We start from the raw sequence: 21,778 nt of genomic DNA, 5'->3' as shown, positions 1-21,778 counted from the left end.
ACTTTATCGTTTTGATTTAGCTTTTTGCTCATTCTTTGAGTAATTTGCCTTTGAATAATAATACATTTGTTCTTATAATTAATATATAAAAATGTCAATAAAATTGAAAAATTGACAAATCTGTGTCATGTGTTCCCACCATAATAAAAGTGACATTTGCAAGTTCACGTTAAGCGTTAATCTTAATTCCTAAGTGACAGATGGTATTAAAATATATTTTAAGTTGAGAAAATAGCGTGATAAGATGTTGTAATACACCATAAAGTCAAAGATATTGGTGATCATAAGATGAAGACAAACTACTTGCAAAAGTAGAATTTATATAACCAGGGTTTAGAAGGTTAATCTCAGTGACGTCAGTGAGAAGGCGTTTAGAAGAAAAGAAAATGAACTAGCTAGAAGCGATTTGGTTTTATCGAAAGGTGGGTAATAAAAGACATTAAAAAGAAAAAACGGATTTAACTGGAGTACACAATGATTATATTTGATGAGTTTGCAAAAATAATTCTCTTCCGATTGTTACTTGCCTCCGGATCATATGGATTGCCGTGACATTTTGTAAAGCTTCGTTCATATGTGAGAATCAACATGTAAATATACGTTTTGCCGTATGTTTGCATTCAAAATAACATTTTTAACATAAAACAGTTTGATCTATCACGGAGATTTGCAAACCACCACTTGGATCTAAAGCTCTGTCTACACTATCAAACTAGTTTGACAAAAAATGGTGTGATGTGCCCAAATATGGTAGTGATATTCCCAAATATGGTAGTGATATGACATCACCATGTCCATATATGGGCACATCACATGTTTTTGTCACATAAAGTTTGATGTAGACAGAGCTTAGTACACTCGTCTATGGTGCATCCCAGAAAACGGCATGCGCAGTTTGTAAAGCTTGTAAGCAAAGCAACGTAAGTGAGTTGTCCAACCACAAGCGACAGTTCGGATGATGTGATTGGTCGAACTACATTGGGGGTTGCGCTTACGACCTTGCGTTGCATCAAAGTGTGGGAACCGAATCTGTCTAATCAAAAACTCGAAAAATTCTCTAATACAAACTATGATAAATTACTTCTGTATTTAATTATATTATATGTTCTAATAGATTTACCTTGATAAGGTTATTGACTAAGCGGCTTGTTCTAACTGATCGATTTTAACTTAATATATAAACCTTCATTTAACACATTTAACAAGCCTTCTGCGGTTCAATCCAACGGACAATAACCGGGTACACGAATTACTTGAAATCTATACATAATTTATGAAGTATGTACATCAACACTGACAATACAGTTACACACTTGATACACTGCTGCTCCACTTTACCACCGAGTCAACTTTTTACTTATATTTTAATGTTTCTTAAAAATTAATTTAATACTGACAATCAAAAGTTCACATTAGAGCTTTCACTTTTTATATAATATTCATTTTTATCTATTATGGGTCTCTCCCATCTTCATTCATTAATGTATGCATATATTTTGATTTACAATAATTCATTATTATATAATATAATAAAATAATTTTATAGATCAAGTTATCAATTTAAGGCATTTATATAATTATACCTAATTTAAAAATTGCAGATTTTTCAATTGAAACTAGATGACCTTTACTTTATTACGCAGAAGACACTCCATGGATACTGAACATCTGCCAACTAAACCTCTTTCTTCTAAACCTATTTCTACGAGACATACTTTACTACATATATTAAAACCTTATCATTCTGAAACTGTGTAAAATCTACTGTGTACCCAGTGAATTTTACTCTTCCCTGGTGTACCGTACTTTCCCATACTAGTGTGAGCAGGAGGGAGTGATCACTCTTTCATGGGGTGGGTAACCGACACGGAGTTGGTGACATTTTACATTGTGTCTACCTATTCCAGAATTAAGCATACTTTATATATAGATAAAGACTATATAGTGAAGTTGTGTTATAAGAAAATAATAAACCAGTTTATTTTAAAGAAAAATAAAAATAAAGTCAACTTTAAGATTAATATGATTGGATATAACGTAACCTTGAATTTTATAGAAATAATTTGATTACTGGAGATGACGTAATGTCAAAATATAAAACTCCAAAACGATATTATTTCATCGATTGCACGGTATAGTATACATTCATTCTATTAAGGATAACTCAATTCAATTCAACTTTTAGTAATATCTATACCAATGTATAGTTATATATATATATATATATATATATACTGTATGTATAAAGGTATTGAACCAGGAGCGTCGTTTTAAATTTGAAGGATGTAACCTATATAGTAGAACGTCACATATGCTTGGTTCCCACTAGACGCAACGCAAGGACGTAAGCGCAACGCAAGTAATGTGACCAATCACAAACATGGATTATTCGAACCGTCGCTTGTCATTGGTCAACTTTCCCGCGTTGCGCTTACGTCCTTTGCAATTTGTCCTCGTGTGGGAACTAAGTTTAATGCTGTGTGCTCAGTTATGTTGGACGTCGGGTAGTTTTCAACAGAGTATTATTGATGTAGTTTTTAATACAATGTGTTTAGTGTATTATATTTAATCGCCCAATATTAAAGAGATGAATAATAATTCTCGACATTCTCGTTCATTAGCTCAAATGTAAGCATAATTAATAGTTATATTGTTGTTTGATATAGTATGTATTATGCGCATATTAACATGTAACTGGGTGCATTGTGTATTCTGTGCGTGTATTGTGTAAACTCGTTTCTGCTGTACAAAATTACAGTGTAGAACACTATCAAATATGAATGATAATTTAAGGTGACTTCTCAATAATACGACGAAGGTTTTTGACAGATCACTGTTTATATTTACATACATATATATTTACATGACATTTGTCATGTCAGTTTCTCGTCATTCACACTTGCACACTGACAGGTGGACACGTGTGAACATATATCGCACGGTACGCGTTTGTTATATCGCACGGTACGCGTTTGCTATATCGCACGGTACGCGTTTGTTATATCGCACGGTACGCGTTTGTTATATCGCACGGTACGCGTTTGTTATATCGCACAGTACGCGTGTGTTATATCGCGTTGTACGCGTTTGTTATATCGCACGGTACGCGTTTGTTATATCGCACGGTACGCGTGTGTTATATCGCGCTGTACGCGTTTGTTATATCGCACGGTACGCGTTTGTTATATCGCACAGTACGCGTGTGTTATATCGCGCTGTACGCGTTTGTTATATCGCACGGTACGCGTTTGTTATATCGCACGGTACGCGTCATTTTAAGTGTATAAAATGTGTTCTCACTGTAATATTTTACTAATAGTCAGTATATATTTGTTTTAAAAAGTATGAAACTGAGAATTTCGTTGGCACTCGGTTTTGATTGATTTACGCTATTCTACGGTGGTAAATTTGTGTGTTCCGATCCTACGCTTTGATATCATACTTGCATTAACTTAATGTCCCCTCGAGACTGATTACTAAAAATCCATAAGCCATAATTTGGAACACCTCTTAAACCATTTGGCCAACTATATCATATGCAGCGCAATAAAGAACGCCTATAACACGTACACGCATTACTACATTTCATTACGTTTACAAGATGTACAGGCCTATCATACAAATATGCTTACGATTCTGTAACATAATATTTTTTATTCAAATTGTTTTAATCTTTATTTTGTTGTTTTAAACATGACTTAATCGTTACGGACACCCACGCTTGTTTGGTTGTTAAAGTATAGAAAGCATGTCTGAAATGCTGCATTAAAACGACTTATGTTGTATAATATCATACAAACTATGCTTCTTGTCATGCATTTAAGATTTTAGGTAAAAATAAACATTATCTCACCGGACGTATATTCGTCATATGCGAGTTATACTGTTTAAAAAAACATTTCAAAATTGATTAAAGTAGGTAGGTTAATAGTCGAATGTTTTGTTAAAAAATTATTCTCCAAATGACGTTTTTATGGCCTCTCATTTTTCGGATTTACCATACTCTTTTTCTGTTGACGATTAATCAACGATCTATATCTTTATGTTTTTATAAGGTTAGAAAAAAAAACCCATTGAATTATTCCTTCTCATCCCTTTAAGGAAGAATTTGCGCATGCGCATGGCACTTCATCCCTCGGTACTATTAATAACAACGAGCGGTGTCCACGAAGACGAGTAACCAAACAAATCTCGACGTACAAGGCTTTAGGGAATCGAGATTTTTAGAAAGACAAATCAGCTCGGTACTGTTACACCATCCGTTTTCTATGGTTTAAATTGTGTTACACCCGTATCCAACAAAACTGTTTGGAGAAAAACCGTAAGTATAAACAAACATTGTTTGTCGCTGGTATATAAAACAGATAATAAAAAAAATGAGTAACTATGCATTATTAAAAAATAATATAATAGTTTGCTGTTGGTATTTCAATCATGTTTATCTACGGTAAACCCGTATCTAACTGTTTGAAGATAAATCGTAAGTATAAAAAAAAATTGTTTGTCGCGGGTATATAAACACATAATCAAAACAAATAACTATGCATTATTAAAAAATAATATATTAGTTACTGTGTTTTAATCATGTTTATCTACGGTAAACATTAACATGTTTAGTGTGTTTTAGTTTAGTGATCTATGTATTCCATGTTTATTTTCAACATTTTTAATTAATAATACACTATTGTAATTATTATATTATTAATGACATCTAATATAAATGATTATCATCTGTATCCAGTAACTAAATTTATTTCATTTTAATGAATGTTAAATATCAAGAACTACTTGTAATAAATAAACTTCTCTAAATATATTAGAAATACAGTTGAATTAACATTTAAATGATTGTTTTTACTTTTAAGTATACACTATGTGACTATTTCTTTTGTAGATGAATCGCTACATAATACTAGCGTTGTTTGCTGGTATGATTATGCTGACCAGTTGTCAGAGTTGTTCGCTTGTCGATATAAAAAGCAAAGTAAAAATAAAGGGATGCGGAGAAAGAATAATAGAAAATAAAGCATGCAGAGGAATGTGTTTTTCGTACAGTCGAACTTCGCTGAAAAATTACCAGGAAATCGAACGACATTGTACTTGTTGCAAAGCGGAAGGCTATTATGAAAAAAAAATGAAAATCAATTGTATGCAAAGTTTTACAGGTAAGCCTAGAAAAAACTTCAGATTTACTATCCAACGGCCGACGAGATGTTCCTGTCGCCCTTGCAATGGGCTTCGCGGTGTAGCCGATGTTGCTCCTATGCCTAAAAAAATGTCATGACATTGGAGATGTTCCAAGACACAGGTACCCAAACAATTCTAAAGTACCTAATGTTGCTTTTGCTCCCCAAGAAAATGCAATTATATTTTAAGGTGAAGCTGTTATTGACTGTTTCAGAGGTTTTTCCTAAGCCTGAAGAACTCGCTTGAAATCATGATCTTGCCATATATTATACTACAAGCCTACACCATTTCAAGGTCTGAGATTATATACTTATTAACATTTTTCATGGAGCTTATGACAAATAAGCTGATGATTGAATTATTCGGAGCAGTTGGATCATGGCGAAGATAGCGTATGAGAATGGATGCGATGGAATGTTTCTGAGGCTGCACACCCAACTGGATAACGTCTGGAAAATGACTGTGGTGTACAAAATTAACTTGCTTTATGAACTTAAACATTTTATAATATTGGAGTTAAATAGAGTTTTAAATTATTGCTAGCTACCAAAAAAAAATATTTAAGCCTATAGCTTGTGTTGTACCTAAAATACCGTGAATAAAAAAAAATTGTTAAATATTGCACGATAATTTGAAGCTTGCTTGCAGACCTAGGTAAAGATTAAAATCATACCAGAGAATAGAGATGAACAACATATATAATATACTATCGCTCGGAGTTCGCTCATTTTGTTTATTGATATAACAAGTGATTTTATTTATTAATCCTACTTCTTTATTTAACTTAATTGACAGTATAAAAACGCATCAATTGACGCACTCGCTTTAGTACGCGCGCGTCAATTTGAGGTCAGTGATGATTTGATTTGTGCGTGCCTTTTGTGTTATTTGTTGCAGTGCCTTTATGTACTTTTAACATGTCTTTCAATGGAGCTTTCACTTGTAGATTTTAGCACTCAGAGCATTCCCTACGTCATTACTATTGAAATCCAAAATAAATTAATTTAACGTAGTGTTTTCTTCTCACAATAAGATGTACGTTTATTGATTCGATTTAATAAAATAAATTAATATTAGTTTCACAACAACACGATTTCGGCCCGGAAAACCGAATAAATAATGTAGATTAAATTCGTGATTTCAGTTGCGTTTACCTCAATTCTAATTTTATTTTATTACCGATTACAGTTACACAATTACTTACGAACATGAAGGTTATACAAAAGGCCGAATTAGAGTTTTTGAAGAAAATTATTTTAAATACGTCAATGTGACGTCACGACATACATTAATTAAGATCTTAGAATGTATACGACCAAAATATTACCTTTCTAGGTGTAAGTCTGAAAATTAGGACACTTTCTTTACAGAATCGTCAATAATTGGTAACGGTTTACTTTTAAAGAATTTCTACGAAAACACACATTATTGATGTGATGTTGATGCATCAATTACTAATGTTAAGTTTGCTTTTTAAATCATACTGACTAGGAATAGATATACGACAGTAGTGTGCATGCATGGTATGGAAAACCAACACTTCCCTGCGTTCAATTAGTAATGATTTATTCTAAATGTTGTAATATACTCGAGACATCAACACATAAAAAACAATAACGAACATAACGAACATAAGCGCATACCCACAAATGATAGCTTTCAAGACCAGTGGACATTTTAAAATCGTACAGAGAAGCTATCACGACGTATATTTTTTTAAACATGCGCAAAAAACGTTCAGCATATTGTTATTACTTTGTATGCCACTATAGGGAAAAGTCCTTAATATGTTGTACACGTCATTTGAATGTAATTATATTTATATCATGGTCTAATGCAATATCAAAATGTTGTGATAATGAATGAAAATAAATACAATTTATCGAACAATAGCGATTCAATCCGTTATTAGGCCTACTTTGTTATGTTTCCCAATCAGCAAACTCGGTTACACGTCAGCAATCGTATCAATGGACACATGTCAATACTTTGTTATCATTCAAGACCAGCAATTTTAGCTAAATATATTTAAAATACCGACAGTAGACAATCGGAATGCCGCCGCCTGTCGTCAGGGGAGAAAGAGACAGATAGGGTAATCAGTTTACGCATGCGTACACACGTCAGGGGAGAGAGATAGAGAAATAAGACAGCTTACGCATGCGTAGACACATTGTATCCATCATAACTTAGTAAAGGTATCTAATTAGTAAAGATGATCCAATATTGAGACATGATTTACGCCATTGTAAATTTGACCAATAGGGATGTAGTATTACACGATAGGTTTAACCAATACGAACGGTAATCAAGACCTGATAAATATTACATTTTGGTGGAAATCGTCACGTCTCCTTCAGGATGTTGAATAAAATGAATAAAATGGTGGAATAAATGAATGAAATGACGATTTAATGAATGAATAATGAATAAACGCATTTCAGTATAACAAAGCATCCTAGTTCATGGGTACTTCCCAACATTGAACTGACTTATCGCGAACATTAGAATTACGCTGCTGCAGTGTAGCATTTTGGAAAGGTTACTGCTGATGGAAGGCCCGTGGAAGGCTCCTGTAGCCATATTCACCATTCACATTTGGGCTAAGGGAAGCAAAAAAAATCTCCTATCTAAATGTACTATTTAAGGAAAATACTTAAATATTATTGAGTTAAGTGAAATACTTAATATTTAGGGGAAATATTTCACTTAAGTGTGATTGGTGAATACAGTCACTGCGTCCTATTTTTCACTTCACCTCTTTACTTGTTGGCGCTATTCCAAATTTCAAAACAATTACCATTGTGTTATTGTACGAATACTAAAGTTAATTTACTGCAAAAAAAGAAGATTGAGGAGACGGAAGAATACACGCCGGGAACGCTCGTGGCTATATCGATAAAACAACAAGTACAGAGATTTAGAAAAGCATCAAATTACCTGATTCACTGGAAATCTTGTAGAACCACCTCTTTACCTGGCACTGTGTCAATCCGGCAATTCCAATTCCTTATAAAGAATTATAAATTACATAGAAATTGTATAGTACATTTAACAAAAAATAATACAACTGTTATTTTGGACTTATGGTAAAGATAATATAGGATAATATTAATAACATAATAATAATACAGATTTAGCATCTCTTTACATGGCAACTGTGTCAATCCGGCAATTCCAATTCCTTATAAAGAATTATAAATTACATAGAAATTGTATAGTACATTTAACAAAAAATAATACAACTGTTATTTTGGACTGATGGTAAAGATAATATAGGATAATATTAATAACATAATAATACAGATCTAGCATCTCTTTACATGGCAACTGTGTCAATCCGGCAATTCCAATTCCTTATAAAGAATTATAAATTATATAGAAATTGTATAGTACATTAAATTTAACAAAATAATTATAGGCCCTATAACTGTTATTGTGCACTGATGGCAAAGATAATACAGGATAATATAATAACATAATAATAATAATATAGATTTCTATTGCTAGATTTGTATCGTTTTGAGCTTGCCGAATTCTCAACAGTGGGTTGCGCTTTGCTTATAAGCTTCGTACAGACTGAAGATTGACAAACGGTTCGTTGATGATGATAAACAGAAATAAATATCGATTCCTCGATAAATTAAAAAAAATAATGTTTGCTCCAGTAGCGGCAAACAAACGTCACAATTACTGTATAAATATTTTAACACACTACGAGTTTGTCTAATGTTATTCCCCCTTATAGTATCACTGACAATTGCATGACATGATATATTAATTTGTAATTTTAAAAGACTAACATTGACAGCTATGATTAAGTTCTATAGTCGGTCAGGAAAAAGTAACATAGAAACAGAAAAGTTCATTGTTATCTACGATTTCTTTCCAGTCGAGTTTAACCGCTTTACGTATTATAACGAATTGCCTCCTGCGAATTAGTAGGTCGGTAGCATTTATAAACGATATGTTTGCAGTGAAGCAAAGTTCTTGGGTGTTCCCTATTTATTAGAAATGGAACGATCGCCAACGGTGAATTGCGAACTTTTGTCTGATACGAGGCTTATAAGCAAAACGCAACCCACTGTTTGTTGAGAATTCAACGAGCTTAAAAACTGTGCCGAGTCTGGCAGATTAATTAATCGTAGCTTTATGTGGTTTACAGTCAAAAGCAGTCGATTGTCTTTATACTAAGGCGGGTTGAGCTGCAAGTTTTACGACGGGTGTATCCTAGCTTTCCCGTATAACGCCGATTTCAACTTATTAAAAGGATTTCGTTCGTATAGGAGGTAAGTACCGTATTCAATCACGGAGACTATATAATTTATCTAGCATCTTAAGTCTAGGTTTCCCGACGTTTACATCAACATTTTGACTTGCCGAAACTCAGTCTCGCCGTCCTTAATTGCCACTATATTAATACCTATTTATTTACTTTTACGAAGAATAATATTTTCATACCATTATTAATTTTTGCGCCTTAAAAAAAACTAGGTTAATGCTGTGAACTGTCATGTTGCATACTGCTAACAATAATAACTCATAGTTTGTAAAAAGAAATAAATAATAGAAAAAAAATTAAATAATAAAAATAATAAAGATATTATTCCCTTGATCCAAAATTACATAAAATGAATAATTTGTTAAATACGATACATTACAGAATTTTGGACACATATTCTTTTTTTAGACACTGTTGCATCTTATTTTCTTTTATTTGTTTATCCCTAAATTTACCTATTTGCTTTCAAGCTGTAATACTCTTTTTTAATAAAATGTCAAAGCTAATACATTAAGAGGCCCATGAATTAAAAAGACAAGTTCTACGGTTGGATTTTTAATTCTGATGTTTTGGAAACATATTATTCTGAGAGGAAATGCAATGATTATTGTTGTAATTTATATTTTAGAAAGTTTTTTTTCTTATCTTAATAACCGATTCATTTTCTAACACGTGGTTGCAAAAATTAACCCGGTTACCATAGTAACAAAGTCAACCGTCATTCATATATCCTGTTGGATTACACAGGTAAACAGTCCAAATAATGACGTCACAAGTGGAGCCATGTCGCCGACTACAGAACATCACACACCCGAATAGTTCATTATTTAATCTTTATTGAACGTTTCATATATGACATAAAATTATCATTTGTTAAAGCTTAATTGAAATAACTGTTTGCTACCCGATAAACTAGGTCTGTACAGACAACACCTAACTCTGAATGCATTTGATTTAATACAAATCATCAACATGCTTGTATTTCCATTCTTCATGGTCTTACGCCATATTACGTTATTTCACCATTGGATACACACAAAGTTGGCACGCGAACGTAAACGGATTATCAGCGTTCAGTACGCACGTACGCGTCAACTTCACGGTGTCACTGCTGGCGAATTACACAGTTATTGTAAAGACGCAAATCAGTGCCGGAAAAACTAACAGCAATATAAGTAGTACTTAATTTGATAGAATTGAAACTTAATAACAATACGCCATACATACATCAGCTAACTTAAAACATGACGTCAACGAAATTAGAACACGCTTCAAACTACCGTAATTCAATTGAGATAAAGTATATTAATAATAATTTATTAATCGAAGTATTATAATATTGTCTAGATTGAGCCACTAATTTCTTCTGTAGTACGTTCACAGTACATGATACTACTCCACTAAAAAGCAATATATCAGATTCCGTTTTGGCAAAAGTATAGAGACCAAGTTATAGTTCATTTATATTGAATACATCAATTTACATGTTTCATACATACTTCACACATGGAAACCTGTGATATTGTAGATCGACCATAAATAGATAAATAGTGACATAAAAATCATAGTTTTCAATTATATACGTTTCTCCAATCATTTGAAGAAACTTATAATTGAAAGCTATGATTTTTATTACCATATTATGGTAATAAAGACATACGTTTGAATTGATACGCCCACGAGACGAGGAACTTAATACTATTATATAAAACAATTAATAAACAATTTTAATAGTTCAAGTTTGACATTTTGTGTAGCAACATCACTGTAAATTAATTCTTATCGGTAAAAGCATTCTGCCTGATAATCGTGAAACGTAGGCGGAACAAGGAATTTCACAAAAACTAAAGTTAATGTCGTTTTATACATACATTTATTTTAAAAAAAATGTTTTAGTATCCCTTGTTGTAAATTCAACACTCAAGTTTATGTAGTTGCATAGACGATTTACATGCTATGTGCATATGACTGTTTACCTATTTTATGTATTTGATATTTTTTTTATTTTGGCATGTCTCCCACAAGCATTATCCTTTTTTTAAACATGTCTTCTTCAACTGTTATTTTTCATTATTTGTTTTACCTTCATCTTGTTTAACTGTCTTTATTGAAGTAATTAAATGTCACCTTGAATTAAATTGAATTGATATGTAAGACTACATTTTGTAAAGACGTTATACTTATTTTTAATAATGACGTAATAATATAAACAAATATAATGCTGTTGTTGAATTGTGGGTTAAATGCATTGCATTAAAGTTGAATGAACTTACAAATCGAGTCTTTCGTTTCGCAGTTCTTCCTAAAAATAAAATAATATTTAAAATATTTCCAGACTACTAGTTGTCAGTTCCTATGCCATTAATAAGATCATTTCTGCATTTTGGTTTGACTACGTTCAAACTAATTAAATACGTGTTAGATTATGTGACCGAAATAGCCATTATTGACACGAGGTAATTTGTATATGTTTCCGGCAAATAAATCCGGCGGCTTTCCACTTTTCCTATTATAACATCATTAGCAATTCTTCTTATTACTTCATTACAAGAAATAGTAAAGTTTTATTTGGTGCGAAACACATGAAAAAGGTATTCGAATTTGGCCTAGTCGGGAAAGATAAATTGTGATATTAGCAGCTGCATGGTAACGCTCAGTTCTCAAAGTATTTAATTCAATCATATTGATTGACATTTCAAAATCTCTTCATTTGGTAAATCGTGTCTGAAATTCTACAAAAGTGTTGTACATAGGGCAGAGAGTAGACTAATAGAGAACATTAATGGAATAATCAACCCAAAAGTATTATTACACTATTATTTTATATTTTTAAAAAATCACTTTAATATTGCTAACTCTGTGATAACTACAGTACGTATCTTGTTTTTAAACTATTTATTTTATCTTGCAGGTATTTCGGAATATTATAACTATGTCGTCACATCCAGCATTCTCAACCTTGATGTTTTTAGTTTCTGGCGTAACGATGGTTTCCACTATATGCGTACCAGTAGGGACATTACACACAATATCAGTTCCAGGATGCAGGCCAAAATCCGTCCCATCGACAGGATGCAGGGGTATGTGTTTATCATACACCCGAGTATCATCTACAAACTACTTAGAGTTAGAACGATCTTGCAAATGTTGCAAAGCGGATAAATTTATTGTTGCATCAGTGAAGTTGTCCTGTCCAGATCTAGATCCACCAAATTTAAGAGTACCGCTGAAAAAAGCCGAAAGTTGTTCGTGTAGACCGTGCAATTCCATCACTGTTGAAGACGTCGCAACGCCAGACTTTTAATGTATGCTCTAAGCTGATGGCTGACGTCAACATACTGCATAATGCTGGACTGTTATCCATCTTGCATTGAGAGTTAGATGCTATATGTCTTAATTAAATAGGCACATTCGCTCAAAATCCAGCTTAATTGTGATAATCTGACATCCATTGCCGTTTATTCACAGAATTCCAAAGATATGTATTTCAGTAACATTAATTTCTGATAACCTAATATATGGAGCTGGTCAATAATAAAATGGTATTCTGAATATTAATGATTAAGGCCTACAGATTAAATTGTATGTACACTGTAACATTCAATCTGAAACGTGCAAGGAAGAAAAACTTGCAAGGTATTTCCAAAATAGGACATTATTTACGGTTTGAAAAGAACTAATTAATAAATATTAATTTTAGCGCATTATTGTCTAATGAAGAAATTGATTTGGACTAACCCAGGACAGCAGCCATGGGAAGGGCGGAGTAACTTTACACATTATCGCTTACGGCACCAGTAAGAAACGTGACTTTTCCAAGAACAACTAATTTACGCTGTATTCTGTAATTGTTTTATGTCTAGTATCCAAGTATGATTCTAAAAATGCGACAATTAGCTTTATCTATTTTTAACAGATGTGAAATTAAAGATTCTATTTATAAATGTAAAAAGGAAATTTCAATTCATTGCTAATTTAATAAGATAATTTTAGATAAACGTTTTACAATTAATATACAGTTTGTTTAAAAATCGGTAAGGAATTTTGTTACTTTGATTTTAAATATTTTTACAGTATTTTATTTTTATTTATTGAAATAAACATAGTTGAATAGCCAATTACAGGAGTAACTAAACTCAAGCCTAAAATCTATAGTGGTTTATTGCCATGACAAGAACAATACCAGAAACTAGTCAAAGTAACCAAACCAAATATAAAAAGATTTTAAAGGAAAAAATGTAGACTTTAGCACAATAACAAGCCATCCTGCAGAAAACAGAAAAATATGGAAACAAATTATGGAAAGCATGATGACTTAATGACGGAAAACGTTTCAAAAGAGAGGGAGAGAATAAGAGTCAAAGCAGGATTTGAACCCGCGGCATTGGTAAGCAAGTTGATCCAGGCTGGTTGACCACTGAGTTTTTCCTAACACAAACTACGTGCTGTTGGATACAAACTTGTACATGTACTTTGAAAATTTGCCTTCATCAGATTCTATAAAAACACTTTCGCCTACACACAAAGTGAAACATTATATACAAATTTCACTCAAAGGCTTTTGTGGATAGTGTTTGCTGTTTTACACGTTATCAACACAATTGATTAAAATGATTGTCTATAAATGGCTTATGTAGAAATCCGTGAAAATAAGACAGACAGTTCATGAACCTAATTTGAATTATTTTAAATGTATTGTACGTGAAGCACACAATATTTATGCACGTTTTTAACTAGCCTTTCTACATTTTCTCTGATTTCCTATAGCAATTCCTAATAAAGATTCTTCTGGAAAAAGTTCATTCATTCATCAGTGGAAAATTACTTCCATTTATTGTAATTTGCATATAACATATACATAGAAATTATGTTTGCTCTGAGATATACAAAAACAGAAAAACCTACTAAATTAATACTCCATGGTGTAAACTATTGTGTTTTTTTACCTTCGGGATGGATAACGCCCTCTATATCATACGCACGTTTATTTGATAATAGAATATTCGTATTAAACCTTCCCTTCAAGTTGGATTAAACAGCAAGTGCTGTTGGATTTAAACAGCAAATACTGACAATTGATAATATGTATACAGTTATTTATCCTAATACGGAAATGCACGGCCATCGACATCTTTTATGTATACAAAATATATATTTTTATAGTAGTAGTGATTTTCCTCTTATTATTATTAAAATAACTTAATAATTCGCTGTGAAATACCCATTAACCCATTCATCCGTTTATCTTCGTGTGTATTTTTTTTATTATTCGATCTTATTGATTTTGCGCCCGACAGTTCTATTTTTAGAAACAAATTACCAGGGTTCATCAACAGTTCAGCAATAGAAGATTTTAACTAATCACGTGACCATGTTGCTTCAGCTGGTGTTCTATCAGTACACGTCTGAGCGCATCGAATAAGACGTACACACATTCGTGGTGTCAATTGGGTAGGCCTATTGTAGTTTGCATTGTATTAAGTGAGAAATATTCATTTTAAGTAAGCCTTACATTGTGCAATGATAAAATAGATCGAAGGAAACGTTGACGTAACGAACTTTAAGCGCACAATGACCGTATACTACGTGCGTACCCGTTAGGATACTCTACTAAAAACGACGTACGTTTGACTTGGTGACTTAACACACACATTGACATAATTTCTTGAAAAATAAACGTTAATAACATCATTTATCTAATCACCCCGTAGAGCTTTCGAACGCCTACGTCACAGCAAGTATCGTTACATTATAAGTAAAAGATTCAATCTGTCGTCATAATGTTATTAGCTGTCAGCAGAAATTCGCAACACGGTGATTGGTCTAGTTTACAGCGCGATATGAATTTTATCCACCCCTGTAAAAAGATGGAACGATCGAAAGAGACTGTGTATATCCCCGAGATCGTGGTCTAACGGTACGTTTTCTACGGACTCGTTCCTTGTTGCGTCAAATGTAAAAGACATTGATTCTTAGGAACTGTACAAGTGCAAAGGAATAATCATCGACGTATCAATGGATTTAGCCTGAAGTTTATCCACTTGCTAGATATTGTCTAGGATATCTTTATATCAAAACGTAAGTAAAAAGGTATTTTGTCGCATGCTTTTGTTGGTAACGCGGCAAACAAAAACGGTCGTACAACGGAAGGTCAAAGAGCTTTATAAGACCTACTTCTGTATACATCCGATTGCCTTTGCATTTCTTTATTTAAATTAGTAAATAATGTAAATGCAATCGCAAAATGTAATTTCTCTAATCCAATTTTTTGATAACGTTATAGTTTAGTCTTTTGCATTCCATTTTATGAAATCATTTGATGTACCGGATAATGAGTACAGTCTACACAATCCTGATTGAGATTGAGAGCGCGCGCATAACCGGCAATGACTTATACTGTGTCTACGGGCGTTCACTCGCTTTTCCCCACCACGAGATAAAATTCACCATTGTTGACGATGCAACAGTTTGTATTATATTCGTTGTCGAAAGAGGAACTCTCTTAGTGCGCAACTTAAGCACGCGCGCGGAAATATTATGGTTGCAGCAATTTTTCTCTAAATGTGCAATGACCTACAACATAAATTAAGTCAATAAGATATAAGAATCATCAACGTTAAGAAACCACTTTAATCTGCATCACAGTTTAAAAAGTCAAACTCATGAAATAAATCTTGGATTTGTCAGTTGATCAAATTGTGAATGAACAAATCGTTAACCGCCCGAAGACTAGCAGTAAATTCAAAGATTAAAAAAACATAAATTGGGTTGTTTTATTAACATATAAAATGGGTTAATGACACGACAAAATGCTGTCACGCTTTAGACACACTTGCCTTGCACTTTTAACTTTACATAAAAGTCGAAGAACATAATGATATGCAATCGATCAGCTTAAAGGAAGAATGTTTCCCTCAATGTTTCTGTCATTTTTAGTGCAAAAAACATTTGAATACGATTAATGCCCAATGTGAATAGAAATAGCTCATTTGCACATAATAAGAAGAATATGCTACAAGTTATTAATATGTTTAATATCGAATGACATTTAATTAAGTTTTTCTTTCTGAATGACTTAAGTTGACCCTATTTAATAATGGCCTTGTAAAATCATAATTCCAGACGTCAGCAATGTCACGTGTCCAAAATGTTAACGATAGTTTTACATTAATGTTCCAGCTTATTATAAGACGTTTCCAATACGTCACATGCTCTGCAATTCATTAAAATAACGTATAACATTAAGAAATGCACTTTTGATTACCAATATTGGTTGCCAACCAATGAGTTTTGGTTGAATTTAACCATTTATTTTGTCATTTTATACCGTAAGTGAAATCTTTTTTTTCCTATGGAAGTGATTAACTTAAAAACTGGGAAATGACCTATGCAAAGTATGATTTAATTAATCTTCATTTTTCATGTTTATGGGGGACAATACATCTTATACATTTGTATTGATAATTGAAAGTACTTGTTGATTAAGGTAATGTCATCCAAGGTTTATCCAAATAAATGTGAGGGGCTGTATGAAGCGTTGCACCTACTCTACTTCAATCAATAAAAACACAACCAAGGAGAAGAAGTGTATATTTAAAGTGTAAAATAAATATTATAATAAGACTATTTTCAGGCTGAACCCGGTAAAAAAGTAAGAACATCTGAGCCCGGAGGAAATTGTCTGGTTTTATTCTGGATACATTGGTAATTAATTAAAATAACTATAAGGCATTAATAAAACACAGTACATATCGAGAGTGTGCTAATGATTACAAAACGGTTTTAGTGACGTATTATATATATTTTTTTAGTATTATTTATACGGTAGGCCCTACAGCATGAAACATCGGATTAATACAGTATAATTAAGATAAAGTCTTAAAGTACCTATGTATCCTAATCCGCCAAGATCTACTTTAACCAAAAACAATGAGGAGCTATTAAATTTTAATCAAAACTACAACTCACAGGATCTGAATCAGATCAATCAGATCAAATCATATCGTCATGACCTTAAAGGTTTCACCCATGGGAAATAACATCATACGTGGTATGAAAATCAAAACAACGTTCACACCGCGCTTTCCTAAAATTAGAGTTTATGGCAAATTTTAGATGGCTGTAATTAGATTCCCATGGCTAGGTAACCCTGATTTTCAACAGGTTCCAATTATCAATAAATATAAAACGTATTGGTTTGAAAACGTTACCACAGTTTTCAACAGATCGGAGGATTCATATGTACGTTTGAGAATATGTCATTACGATAAGAGCGAGATAAGAATCTACCACTTATCCCTCATGGTTGTACTACTGTTTAAGAAACTTCTAACGTATTTCTTAAATTGATTTCATAGTCTAGAATAAATTGATAAATTTGGTGAAATTTAGTTAATCGTTCGATTCCAGCAGATTCTGCTGGCACCGCATATATAGTACAAATCATTATCACATTTAACCCATTCAGGCTTACTTAATTACCCTGGTAAGTTTGTTCTAACCATTAACGTTAGCGATAATTAGTCCATGAAGCCAACTTAACCGGTACATAACTAAGCCTGAAAGGGCCAGTCGTAAAGCAGCAATTGCGTAGGACTATTTCGTAATTATTTAACTATGAATTTCTTTTTTTATATATATATAGGCGGACGAAATCGAAATGGTTGATTCTCGTATCTTGTTCATATTGGTGATTCAAATGTTAAGTGTGTATTCCGGAAGATCAAATGTTGGATGTTCTAGGCAACAGATACGGCTTTCGATATCAATGGCTGATTGTAGACCAAAGAATGTCTACCCTTTTGGTTGTAGAGGACAATGTGCATCATACACGCGAGTTTCACCAGCAAACTTTTTAGAAATAGATCGACAATGTAAATGCTGTCAAGTCGGTGAGCAAGTGGACCTTCAAGTTAGACTGGACTGTCCGAAATTAAAGCCTCCATTTGGCATGGTGACGGTAAAATCAGCCAAAAACTGCTCTTGTAGACCGTGTAACTCTGTCGAAGTTCAATCTATTGAACCTTTTGCTTAAACTCACCTTATGTACGCGTCGAACACCCTGTAGAGCGCTAACCTAAGTCCATACATGCTGTTAATACAGTAATTATATACAGTTTTCACCTGCCAAATTTAGAATAAATATACCACCACAATTCGTTTGTGACACCACGAAGAGATTCGACGAGCGGCGGACATTGGGCCTATAAATCCTAATAAGTTGTACTAGTACGTGTCAAATGTGTTTCCTTTTATGGCGCTAATGAGGAATGGTTTATACAGCGTACTTTTATATAAAATTTCAATACATTCGCATAAGTTTGCTAATTATTTATAAATATTATGTAACAATGTAAATATACTTATTTATTATAACAAAAAATGCTTTAATGGCATTAGATAACAATACCTAAGTGACCTCTTTATTTGTGCTAAAATTCCACTATTTTTACAATATTTTTGCATTAGTCGCCACTAGTAATGTATATCTAAGAAATGTAATCTTATTTTATATTTAATTTTGATAATGTACATTTGGAGTAGATTTAACAATAGGGATTTATTTATGTACTCCACGACATTTTGCGCATGCTCATATTAAAACATAATCTCCTTTTAGCATAGCTTGTAAGTGCCAGTATATAAATGGGTACAACATTTGTAGTTTATCTTGGAAAATGATGAAATATGGATAAAATAATAGTTATTATAATTATTGATTGTCTACGTACACTTTGCCATTATTCCCTGCAGGTCTTACTTCAATTGAATTAACAACTACTTAGCCTATATTCACTAAAAAAGAACAGTTTATACAAAAATGTAAAATTGTTTAATTTGACATACACTATAAATAAACATACTATGTTATAGGTATTAGTGTACTTATGTAAATTGTATAACCTTGAAACATAATTATTTTGGAGTATTAAAACATTAGGCTTAACGATTTGTATTTTTGTGAAATTATATTGCTTTGTTTTAAACACAAAATATGTATGCATATAAATTAATTTATATACAAAAAAGGAACTACTTTACATTGCGCATCATCATAAATTACGCGAGTACGTAGTCCACAACAGCTCGGGGTTCCCAATAGGACGCAACGCAAGGACGTAATACGTAAGTTTTGACAAATCATAACGCGATGGATCTGTCACTTGAGATTTCGCTTCCGTTCTTCAGTTGCCTAAAGCTCTGTGTACATTTATCAAACGAGTTTGACAAAAAAGTGTGATGTGCCCAAATATGGTAGTGATATGCTCAAATATGGTAGTGATATGACACCATCGTGTCCATATATGGGCACATCACATTTTATAGTCTACACTAGTTTGATAGTGTAGACAGAGCGAGGCATCTTGCTTACGAATTTGTAGGCCTATAAAATGTATGCGTGCTGCGTTAGTGTAAATATTATGAGTATAAACGGTAAACAATATCTAATTCGATTGAATTGTTAAATTTCTAACAAGGTTGTGTGTTCACACTTCCTATTGGTCATCGAACTGCAGGTAAAGTAACACTATGCTGCGGGAAAGACTTAAGTAAATTTAATTACCAGTCTTAAGGCAGATTAACAAAATGACTCACAAATAATACTAGACAGCAATTAAGTCCAGGGTCTTAAAATACTGTATTTAGTTTTTTAAATTTTCAACCTGACAGAACAACGAGTGTATTCGCTTTAAATAGCGCTATCAAAAGTAAAGTGCAACTGACAGAGATTTAAAGATGTTTTGCTCTATTAAAAGGCAAAACTTTCTCAGAAGCGGAAGTCATTAAGGGTAGTTACATTGATATAAAAAAAGCACCGGCGGAAAAATGTGTATAAGAGGTTAGAAGTTCAACTAATTTCAGATTATTTCTCGCTAGCTCTTACGTCATGAGTTTCCGAGGGTCATCTAGAGTTGTAAAGCCTACACGTACAAGTTAAGTTCCTTAGATCTAGTACGCAGTAAAGATATGTTCACAAACATTTTGCGCGGAATGTTCCACAGAGCATCAACCGTCCCATGTATGTACTCATAGCACCGCTTGTTGCAAATGTGCCCGGGCAGTAATGTAATGCCGATTGCGACCAAAACAAAATACACGCGAGTTACAACACAAACAACCGCAACGCAAATGAGTTTTTGATCAATCTGCAGTGTTTCTATACTACGGAAAAACAACACCCGTGTACAATCGCGTCAACTTTCTTAATAAATATTGATCAATGCGTACAGATAGGATGGACAGACGACAAGCAGACCTCAAAACACATACCTCACACAGAGAAATATACCATTGTATTAATATTGATTTTTGAGTACGGTACCTATTCTCCAGGGACTACATATATATCCATAATTCGGATATAAATTGGATTACACATGTCGTTGGCAAAATCAATAATTGAGTTCGAGTAAACAGTGAATCTTTCTTTGATAAATCAGAGAATGTACAGTCATTGATTTTTAAAGGATAATTTAAAGAGTTCAAGTAGCTGCTCTATGTAAACTGTTTACTCTATTAATATCGTAATATTTGAATGGAAAATGTTAAGATAATTGGTCTACATTTATATCATGATATCCTATGTTAAAAACCAAGTTGAACAGTAACACAATGTTCTCCATTTTTCTTCTAATGTTCGAGGTTTGAAATAATATACAAACCGTGGTGTCGTTATAAGACATTCTCATTACACTCGTCTAGCAAGATTTATAGCAAAGATTATAGTTGAATATGTTATAGGTTAACACCTACGTATTAATGTAATGGATCAGTGTAGGCATACAACTGACATGTCTGGAAAACAACCTTCTGGGTGTCTAATTTTTTGAAAAATTAATGTTAAAAAGGTGGTTGAGATTTTTCCGACGAAATAAATACATAACAATTTGAATTATATTATACGTAAAAATAAGGAAGACAACTAAACGTCGCAACTGGGAGAAACTTGGATTTGCTGGATTTTCCGTGATATTTGAATTTTCAACATCGAGGTATAAAAGCCGATTAACACTTATATATTTATAGACAGAAATTTTAAAAAATGTTGAATTATTATTATTATTATTATTTAAATATTCGCTTCAATAATTGCTTATTATTTTTGGTTACCGCTATCGTTAGTGTGCGAGAACGCTCAAAATGTTACATAAGAAGTCAATTCATTAGTCAAAGTTATAATGAACATAATTAGTTCGTATATAAATTTCGATCAGGTATTATCAACTGACGATTGCATTGGCATTCGATCTAATCAATACATACAACAGATTTACGATCAACTGCGCATGTCTATGCGTACCCTAATTG

The 21,778-nt window shown here is 32.7% G+C and overlaps 2 protein-coding genes across 2 annotated transcripts; both read left to right on the top strand.

Moving 5' to 3' along the window:
• Positions 1 to 12,401: 12,401 nt before the first annotated feature.
• LOC144841388 (bursicon-like) lies at positions 12,402 to 12,773 on the top strand. The gene has a single exon (XM_078697709.1). It carries the CDS (start codon positions 12,402 to 12,404, stop codon positions 12,771 to 12,773), a length of 372 nt encoding a protein of 123 aa, XP_078553835.1.
• A 5,355-nt stretch (positions 12,774 to 18,128) lies between these two features.
• Positions 18,129 to 18,503, top strand: LOC144841387 (bursicon-like). Its single transcript, XM_078697708.1, has one exon. The coding sequence runs from the start codon at positions 18,129 to 18,131 to the stop codon at positions 18,501 to 18,503; it is 375 nt and encodes a 124-aa protein (XP_078553834.1).
• The last annotated feature ends 3,275 nt before the right edge of the window (positions 18,504 to 21,778 follow it).

This window comes from Antedon bifida, chromosome 4, assembly GCF_963402885.1.
Source record: "Antedon bifida chromosome 4, ecAntBifi1.1, whole genome shotgun sequence".
Lineage (NCBI taxonomy): Eukaryota > Metazoa > Echinodermata > Crinoidea > Comatulida > Antedonidae > Antedon > Antedon bifida.
This window is presented reverse-complemented; position numbering and strand designations above follow the sequence as displayed.